Source organism: Megascapheus bottae, chromosome 6, assembly GCF_031878675.1.
Source record: "Megascapheus bottae isolate mThoBot1 chromosome 6, mThoBot2.hap1, whole genome shotgun sequence".
Taxonomy (NCBI): domain Eukaryota; kingdom Metazoa; phylum Chordata; class Mammalia; order Rodentia; family Geomyidae; genus Megascapheus; species Megascapheus bottae.
This window is the reverse complement of record NC_143514.1, coordinates 1,948,811-1,958,337: the sequence shown is the minus strand read 5'-3', so window position 1 is coordinate 1,958,337 and position 9,527 is coordinate 1,948,811. Positions and strand designations below refer to the sequence as shown.

Genomic DNA, 9,527 nt, shown 5'->3' with positions numbered 1-9,527 from the left:
TTAACAGAGGACCAGGCCCGCTGGGCCCCCACTCATGGCAGCACCCCTGGGGACCCACTGGGCGTTTGCTGAGATGTCTCTGGCCATTTCCCACGGGCTGCCCAGTGGGTGCCAACCTTTACTTACAGTACTAAAGGAAGAATGACCATTTTCAACCTCAGATGTGAAGCTGTCATGAAATGATCGATTCATGCTTTAAAAAAGAAATTTGTGCCAAATGCTGGTGGCTCACACCTGTTATCCAGCTATTTTGGAGGCTGAATCTGAGGGTCCAGGTTCAAAGCCAGCCCAGGAAGGAAAAATCCACGAGACTCTTACCTCCACTAAACTACCCAGAAAAAGCAGGAGGTGACACTGTGGCTCAAGTGGCAGTGCACTAGCTTTGAGCAAAACAAGTTCAAGGACAGCACAAACTCGGGCTCTGTTAGATGCTGTAGGAGAGGGAGAGGCCTTCGGGCCAAGGGGTATCACATGCCCTGTACCTCTGCCAGCCCCCCATGTCCCTGGGCTTGGGGAGCGGCCGCCATCCCAGCCTTGGGCCTGAAAGGCCATCCTGTAACCAACCCGGCCTAGCTCCTCAAGCCTCTCCAGGCACACTGGCTGCCTCCATCTTGACCTGAGGCCTATTGCCTAGTGAACATCAGTGAATGAATGAATGAATGAATGAACACATTGAGGGAGTGTACTGATGGGTAGGAAGCACGAAGGTCATTTCCTGCAAGGTCATCTATAGTAAGGAGCTTTGGGTGTTCACTTTTAGTTTTTGGCCAACACCCGGGCTTCTGTTTGCTTCATTCACGTGCGTGCGCTGCTCGAATTCTACTGCGTGAACCACGCCTCCACCCTTGCTTTTCACTGCTTACCTTGGCTATGGTACCTCAAGGACTTCCTTGCTTGGCTTTGAACTTTGATAAAGAGCCTGGGGCCAGAGGCCTAGCAAGCTGACAGCGCGTGCACACACACACACACATTGCACTCCATACCAGACAGAGTCAGAACTGCCACCAGTTCAGGATCAGTGGCAGGGAGGCTGGCTGGGGGGGAGCAGCCCCCACCCCCCACCAGGACCTTCGAGGCAATGAGGTGAGGCAGGGTTCGATCCAGGCGCCTCAGGGCAGGCTGAGGGAGGGGTTCTTCAGGAAGAAGGCCAGCTTCTGAGCCACAGAGTCCAGCTCACTGGCGCTGGCGGACTGCAGGAGGTTGCTCTGGGGCACAAAGTAGTGCCTGAGCAGGCGCTGGCTGGCACACTTGTGCAATTTCCTCACCAGGAGCGAGAGGGCCGGGCCAGGCTCCCTCCAGGCCTTGGGCTGTGGGTACTTTTCACAGGTCCAGAAGAGCACTGTCTGCAGGAGGGGAGGAGAAAGAAAGGAAGGGGAGGAGCGTCACCCTGGCTCCACCCCCTGCGGGATCCCCTCCACCTCAGGCTTCATGAGGGAACTCCACCATGTAACCCTGTCTGCGTCTGCCACTCCGCCCTGCCTCCCAGGAGCTCTGGGCCACCGCTCAGTCACCTCTCCCTCTGCGGCTCTGAGGAAGCTCTTATTTTGTGTGCCGGGCCTAGGGCTTGAACTCAGGTCCTGGGCTCTGTCCTTAAGCGTTTTTGCTCGAGGCTAGCGCTCTACCCCTTGAGCCACAGTACCACTTCTAGTTTTCTGGTGGCTCAATGGAGATAAGAGACTCATGGACTTCTGTGCTTGGGTTGGCTTTGAACTATGAGCCTCAGATCTCAGCCTCCTGAGCAGCTGGGATGACAGGCAGGAGCCACCAGATTCTCTACCCACATTTTCTCCTTTTGAGCCACTGGTTTGGAAGCCACCCTGGCTTGGAGCTTTCTCCTAGGACCGAACACAGCCCCCTGCCCTGGAGTTTCCTGGATATTTCTTACCATGGCTATCCTTGTTCTCCACCTCCTCCACACACACACAATGCAGTCTCCTGACCTGACCTGCACTGTCTGTTTGGCCTCAACATGTCCAGGCTAAACCCTGCCTCTCCCCACAAACTGCCCCACTCACCAGCCGGTCAGTGAGGCTATCTATGCCTCATCTCCCCACCGCCACCGCAGCCCGGCCCACCTCGTACGTCATACGGCATTAACTAACACTCCCCTATGAACACGGGGGTGGGGGTGAGCTTTGTTCCCTTCCAGCTGCCAGGAAGGCTCTGGAATCCACAAGGGACGGGACAGAGAAAAGGTGGCATAGGTACAGGGTAGAGTACTACTCAGCCCTAAAGAAGAATGAAATCCTGTCACATGCAGAGGTGTGGATGGAACTAGAGGTGTCTGTGTTAAGAGATACGCCAGGACCGGAGACAGTGCCTCCCTCCTTTGGGTAAAAATTAATAAAAATAAATAAAAATAAATAAATGAAAGGCTGGGCTCAGTGGCTCACGCCTGTCATCCTAGCTACTCAGGACGCTGAGATCTGGGGATCGCTGTTCAAAGCCAGCCCAGGCAGGAAAGTCCGTGAGACTCTTATCTCCAGTTAACCATCGGGTGGCCCAGGTCATCCCCCAGCCCGGGTCTCCCTGTGCGGTCACCTCCAGATGCTGGGCAGTGATGACGGGCCTTGAACCGGGACACCACACGTCTGCTGTCAGCTGCTTCAAGAGCCGCAGGCATAGGCGGCGACACCCTCCATCGTCGTCCATCTGGGCCAGCAGCGCCCGCTCCGCCTGTGGGAAGCTCAGCTGCCAGTGGTAGCTGCCGAGGGCCACCAAGCTGAACCCGAATGACTGTGGGGAGATCGAGGGGACAGGACATGGAGGGACAGGGCAGGAGCTTTCTCCCCTGGGCTTTGGCCTGTGAGGCCCCCAGGATGGGGAGGGGCGAGGCTGTTGTCCTGGAGACACCTGGGTGGACCCCCCTCTTCTAGTGACCCCCACCTTTCCCTGGGAGCCCCTGTGGTTTGGCTAGTACCCCTCTTCACAGCTACCTTGATGCACTGCGCTGTCTCTGGGGGCGGCCAGCGCCTCAGACACCGAGGCCACCTCGCCTTCTCTGGCCAGGCGCTGGGGACATCCACGGTGGGGACCAGCTCCACGTCCACGGGTCCCGAGCCCGTCTCCACAGCCACCCACACGGCCACACGGTCTGCCAGGATGCTGACCTTGCCTGCCGGGCACCACACAGTGAGAGGGGTGGCCATGGAGCTGGGGTCCCCCACCCACAGCACTGCCCCCCAGGCTCACCGGCCAGGCAGCAGGCCTTGATGGCGCTCTCCACCAGCTTTCGGAACACCTGCAGGACCTTGGCAGGCACCACGTCACCCTCGGTGTTCACATCCGCCTCGTGCCACTGCCACAGGGGCTTGGTGAACTGTTCCAGCTCAAGCCACTGTGCCAAGCCCTCGGGTGCCCGCAGCGGGCAGGGCAGCCGCGTGCCCTGCAGTGTGTAGTAGCGCCAGCGCTGTGCCCGGGCCTTCCGGTAGCCCGACAGGCCTTTCATGGGCACGGTGACCAGGAGCTGACGGGGTGCCAAGACCTGGGTCAGGAAAAGAGATGAAAGGGACGTGGTTGTGCCCACACTGAGAGGCCACACGGGTCCAGGGGTGGCTGAGCTGACCACACACTTCAGCCGGGCTGAGTGGACAGGACAGTGGCACTGCTGGGCACCCACACAGGTGAGACTACTCACTGAGGCTTGGGGTTCATGAACCCAGAAGTAAAATGAGCGAAAGGTTAGGAGTGTGGCTTAGTGCTCAGGCCATGAGTTCAAGCCCTGGGACTGGAGAAGAAGAAGAGGAAGAAGAGGGAGATGGAGAAGGAAGAGGGGGGAGGGGAGGAGGAGGCGGGGAGGTGAATCTCTGCTGAATCTCTGGACAGGATGTAAGGTTTGGCATTACCATTGGGGCTTCGTGGTCATTTGATCACTTGGCTGGACTTTGCTGCCAGGGCCCCAGGGCCTCTGGATGCACCAGATGGTGGTCAAAACTCAAGGTCAGGGCCGGGAGTTTGGCCTAGTGGTAGAGTGCTTGCCTAGCATGCATGAAGACCTGGGTTCGATTCCTTGGTAGCACATACTTAGAAAAAGCTAGACGTGGTGCTGAGGCTCAAGTGGTAGAGCTCTAGCCTTGAGAAAAATCCAAGGACAGTGCCCAGGCCCTGAGTTCAAGCCCCAGGGCTGGCACACAAAAACAGATAGACAGAGGGCCAGTCATTTCTGTCCCCTGCCTGCCACCCGCAAATCTCCTTCCACTCATTTCCTGCCAGAGTCCTGGACCTCGCCTGTCCTCCATCTGTGCTTGAGTGAAGTGTTGTTTTCCTTCCTTCCCACTGCAGGTGTGAACTCAGGACCCCTCTGTGCTCAGCTTCTGCTCAGGCCCTGCCTCCAGTGTCCTAGTAGGGGGAGTGCCTGGCACAGGTAGGGTCCCCATTGAGGTGTTGGGGTGCAGCCAGCAGCCACAGGAAGAGACTGGAGCTGACCTTGATGTTTCCGTTGTAGGCATCCGAGTACAGCACGGCTTGGAACCGGGCATCTTGGCGGCTGATCTCTGAGGTCAGGCAGTGGACAACCTTCTGCACTTCCTCCACGGTCTGGGAGATGTGCTGGCGTCTCAAGTCCACCTCGGGGGGGGGGGTATACCATGCGGTTATTGTTGTGACCCCAAGGCCCGGGTGCCTGGCCCAGCTCAGGGCAAAGGCCCCCTCTTGGGGCTCGGGAGGCCAGGCTGCGTCTGACTGCGGCTGGATGGTTGTGTTTTGTGTGAGTCCTAGGACTTGAACTCAGGGCCTCAAGTTCTCACTTGTCTTTTTTTTTCTCAAAGCTGGCATTCTACCATTTGAGTCACACCCCCACTTCTGACTTTTTGCTGGTTAATCTCACAGAGCTTCTAGCCAGGCTGGCTGTGTGCCACAGTCCTCAGATCTCAGCCTCTTGAGCTGGAACTGCAGGTGTGAGCGGCTGCGCCCGGCTCTCTGCTGATTGTGATTCCATATGGGGGTCACCAAGTCCACAAGGACCACAGCAAACAAGATCAAGGTTCTCGTCTCCCCCCTGGGAGTAAGCCTTGAGCCCTTCAGAGCTGCTTCTGCCCATCCCTGCTGAGAGGTCCCCTTCCCCCTGCCCCCTACCAGTGAGGGGTACGCCCCTCCCCTTGCCCCTCACCACTGAGGGGTCCCCTACTTTGCTTCTAGACCTTTCTCATGGGTGGGTATGGATCTGAGTGTCTTCTGAAGCTGGGTGATGACACAGGAACTAGAACATGGAGAGCGGAAGTGCAAAAGAGACAAAGACCAAGACACCCCCAAAACAACGCAGAGAAAGAAAGGACACGGCTTTCAGGCACCCATGAACTTCTCCATGCAGCCAAAAGAGAAAAAGCCTGAGTCAAAACAGTTCCTGCGGGAGGGAAATGGGGACCATAACATGAGAAAGGGTATCAATGTTTGTGAAGTAATGCACCTTCTATCTGGTGAATATAATGTAACCCTTCTATTAATTACATAAGAGTCAGCCCCTGGGCCCTGAGTTCAAGCTCCAGTAATGGAGTACACACACACACACACACACACACACACACAACACACACACACACACAACACACACACACACACACAACACACACACACACACAACACACACACACACACACAACACACAACACACACAACACACACACACAACACACACACACACACACAACACACACAACACACACACACAACACACACACACACACACACACAACACACACACACACACACACCACACACACACACACACACACACACCACACACACACACACACACACACACACAACACACACACACACACACACCACACACACACACACACACACACACACCACACACACACACACACACACACACACACACACACACACACACAATTTGGAAAATAAAATCAAACCACAAAGCTCCAGCAGGCTCTTGCAAAATGCCCCATGCACTTGGCCTAGACCGCAAGAGCACAGCAGAGCTTTCCGGGCAGGCAGAGTCAGGTGAGGGCAGACAACAAGCAAGACAGAAGCCTGGGCCAGAAATTCCCAGGAGGGGGCCAGAGATAGGAAGGAAAAAGCAGGGTACAGGAATAGAGGGAGGGGTGGGCAGGGGGTCAGAGGTGTCCTGAGGGTTGAGGGAGTTCAACTGTTGGGTTAGCTCCCCAGGGCACTGTGGCACAGTGGGAAGGCTCTGTCACATGCCCGTTGAGGCTGAGTTCTGGCACATTTTCCAGCATCTCTCAGGACTCCCTGTGGAAGCTGGGGTCTGAGGTGGGTTTGCAGGGGCACAGGCTGTCTCCCTGACAGGGGAGCACTGAAGCCTCGACAAGCCTGGGCCACTGACCAGGCGTGATGGAAAAGGCATGGATATAATGACAGGTAACCCGAGATGAAGTAGCACGAGAGCCAGGCCTGGCTGTGTGGGTCTGTAATCCCGGCACTTGAGAGGCAGCAGAGTTGGAGGCCAGCCTGGGCCAACAGACAAGACTCTGTCTCCAAGAAAAGGAGATGTGGGGGGGTCAAAACATAGCAGGGAGAAAGGCCAGGAAACAGCATTCGCTGATGGCTAGCTGTATTGGGTGCCATGCCCCGACTGACCTCTTCATTCACTGAGTCCTGAACTGAGGGGAGATGGACCAGAGTGGAGGGGCTCTTATCTGATGAGACCTGAGAGACAGAGAGAAGGGGAGGGGGAGGCGGGGAGGGCGGGGGCTCATAGGTTCTGTGAATCTGCCCACCTATGGAAGCTCTCTCCCCACTCCAGGCAGGCACAGCCCACCCTGGCTGTCCTGGTCACCAGGTGCCCACTAAGCCCCACCCTGCCCCTCCCTACCCCTCCCTCCATTCCTCCTCTCCCCACCCTCCCCCCCCCACCCCCAGCTTGTGTTGTGAAGGAGAGTCATGACGAAGGAATGCTTTTTAGAACCAGAAATGGCAAACTTGTCTCCATCACTCCAGAGACCTGTGCCCACAGGCCGTGTCCACAGCCATGTCTGGGAGCCAAGCCCACACTTCTGCCGCCTTGGGCTGTGACCTTTGTCAGCCACCCAGAAGGAGCTGGCAGGGAGATGGGGAGATGGGAGGGATGGGAGGATGGAGGAGATGGGGAGGGATGGGGGGACAGGGAGAGATGGGGAGGGATGGAGGGAGATAAGGAAGGATGGGGAGGTAGAGGCCTCCACACCCAGTTCCAGAGTCTCTTCATTGTCTCTCAAAGCCCAGGACACAAGACAGAATGGCTGCAGCCTCAAGAACGCCCCTGCCCATTACTGAATTTCTTTCCAAGAAGAAAAAGCTTTACCATCCATGTCAGGGGGTGAAAGGTAATGCAAGAGGGCAATCTGAGGTCATTCATCTCAGCCCACCGGCACACTCACCCAGCAGAGGCAGCCCTGGTGTGCCCTCCACCCCCAGGCACAGACACACACACACACACACACACACGCACACGCACACACACACGCACACACACACCATCATGGTGACACCCCCTTCCCAACCACAGCCTTGTGTTGTCCCAGAAACCATTACAGCTATTAATAGCACACGTCTGTGAACCACTTCCTGTTTCAAATATAAATGATTGGGGATTTAAGACTGATCCTTATCGTCCTTGCACTGGCTGTGACTCATGGCTTTGTCCTGAGCCAAGAGAGGGCTGACCAGCACACAGGACCCACGCAGCTGGCCACACCCAGGCCAGTGGTCCGTTTGTCCACTCCGATGACCACAGAGAACTTCCTTCCAGAAAACAGGAGGTGAGGTCTTGCCTTCAGGAATTGTGCTAACCCAATAATTGGCTAAGGCCAAGACCACTGCTTCTGTCTCTGCCCCCTGGGGCTGCTAAAGACAGGGTGGAGATGGCTGAGTCCTTGCTGGGGGTTGAGCTTGTCTACCTCCCCGCCTCCCCACGCCCCCAAGTCATTTCCCCATCTACAGATGAGAAACCCAGGCTCAGAAAGTGCAGGTTACGAAGTTACCCGAGAGTCAGGAGCACTCCTTGCTCAGTGACATGGCGAGTGGCCCACCTTGCCACTAAGTGTGGGCTCCCCCACAGCCCTCCTCTACCTTGTCACTAAGCATGCCCCCCACCACCGCAGCCCTCCCTCACCTGGTCAGTAAGAGGCTGCACCCCCACATTTCTCCCCACAGAATGGACGCCTCCCCTCTTTTCTCATGCAGTCCCAGCCCCAGCTCAGGGTTTATTAGCACAATGGGCACTCAGTGGGTGTCTGCAGAGGGCGCTGTTCTGAACGCCTTTGCTCAAGTTTAGTGTTCTACTGCTTTGAGCCACAAGTGCCACTTCTGGTTTTGTGGTGGTTTGTTGGAGATAAAATCTAGTAGACCTTCCTGCCCAGGCTGGCTTAGAACTGTGATCCTCAGATCTCAGCCTCCTCAGTAACGAGGATTACAGGCGTGAGCCACTGGTGCCTGGCTCCAGAGTTTGATTTTAAAAAGACCCCTCTTACTGGCTCCTTTTCCTTGGTGGTTTTATTAATCTCTTGGGATTCCCATCCCATTTTACAGGAAACCTGCCTGAGGCTTGGGCTGGTTTGGTGGTTTGCTGGGGACATACGTGGACATACACTGCATGTTCTGGCTGGGGTCTGTGTCCACACCCTACACGCCAGCACACAACTCTGCCAAAGAGACCAGACTGCCAGCTGCCCAGGCCTTGTGTGGCCCTAGGTTCTGGTGGTATAGTGAGGTCCTTTCAGGAGCTGTGGCTGTGCCCGTAGCCAGAGCTGTTGTGTGGCTTACCTTGTCCAGCAGGCAACTTTCCAGGTCTTCCCCAGGGAGGGATTTCATGGTTTCCAGGCAGATCCTGAGCTCGGTGGCCACGTCTCAGAGGACAGCACTATGGTACTGGATGCAGCCCAAACTCGCAGCTCTGCCCCGGCTGTCCTACCCACGTGGCGACGCTTGCTCCGTTAACTTCTGAAGAATTAAGACACCAATTCAAAAGGAGATCTGGCGACAATGGCTGGGTCCACCCAGCACTATAGGATAGCATCCTCTTGTGGGCTTGTAGTGTGTGTGGGGGGGTCTCTAAGTCCCACTAGTCCTCACCTGGCACCATGGGACAGTTCCATGGGACAGCAAGGCCACAGCTGGCCCCTCCTCTCCTTCCCTCCTCAGCCTGTTTACCGTAAACAGCCCTCACCCCAGGTCTTTACGATAAACAAATAGGAAATTGCTAAGTGGGCAGCAGCCATGGGCAGGAGCCTGGCACTGCTAAATTTACCCGGGCTCCACCGTTGGCATTGGCAAAATCGCACACACAGTGCTCCTGTGTAGAGACAGGCAGGCAGGCAGACAGAGAGAGATGAGGGCAAGGTAGAAACACAGAGACAGAGAGAAGTGCACACACACATACACACATACACACACATGCACGAGAAATGGCAGGAATCCGCTGGCTCACCTCCTGACCTATGGATGTAATTTCCCTCTTTCCATTGAAAGCTGGCATTCAAAATAAAGTGGTGGAAACAGGCTCTGAGCGCGGAGAAGACACTTGGCCTGGTTTTACCAGTAACTCGCACTCACGTTGGCAAACAGTT

At 56.2% G+C, this 9,527-nt stretch overlaps 1 protein-coding gene across 1 annotated transcript; it reads right to left on the bottom strand.

Annotated features, from left to right (window-relative positions):
* Positions 1–1,109: 1,109 nt before the first annotated feature.
* Mab21l3 (mab-21 like 3) lies at positions 1,110–8,800 on the bottom strand. Its single transcript, XM_090333660.1, has 6 exons — positions 8,725–8,800; positions 4,426–4,566; positions 3,193–3,484; positions 2,937–3,115; positions 2,542–2,736; positions 1,110–1,343 (listed from the first exon to the last, which is right to left on the bottom strand). Exons 1-6 carry the CDS (start codon positions 8,770–8,772, stop codon positions 1,110–1,112), a joined length of 1,089 nt encoding a protein of 362 aa, XP_090189786.1. The 5' UTR covers positions 8,773–8,800.
* Positions 8,801–9,527: the final 727 nt, after the last annotated feature.

Bases quoted from the DNA above. Each gene is read 5' to 3' on its own strand.
- Mab21l3 (XM_090333660.1), bottom strand. From the start codon at position 8,772: ATGAAATCCCTCCCTGGGGAAGACCTGGAAAGTTGCCTGCTGGACAAG. The intron at 3,116-3,192 runs GTGAGCCTGGGG...GGTGCCCGGCAG, and splicing joins CAAGGCCTGCTGCCTGGCCG to GCAAGGTCAGCATCCTGGCA. The intron at 1,344-2,541 runs GTGACCGCACAG...CCCCTCCTGCAG, and splicing joins TCACTGCCCAGCATCTGGAG to ACAGTGCTCTTCTGGACCTG.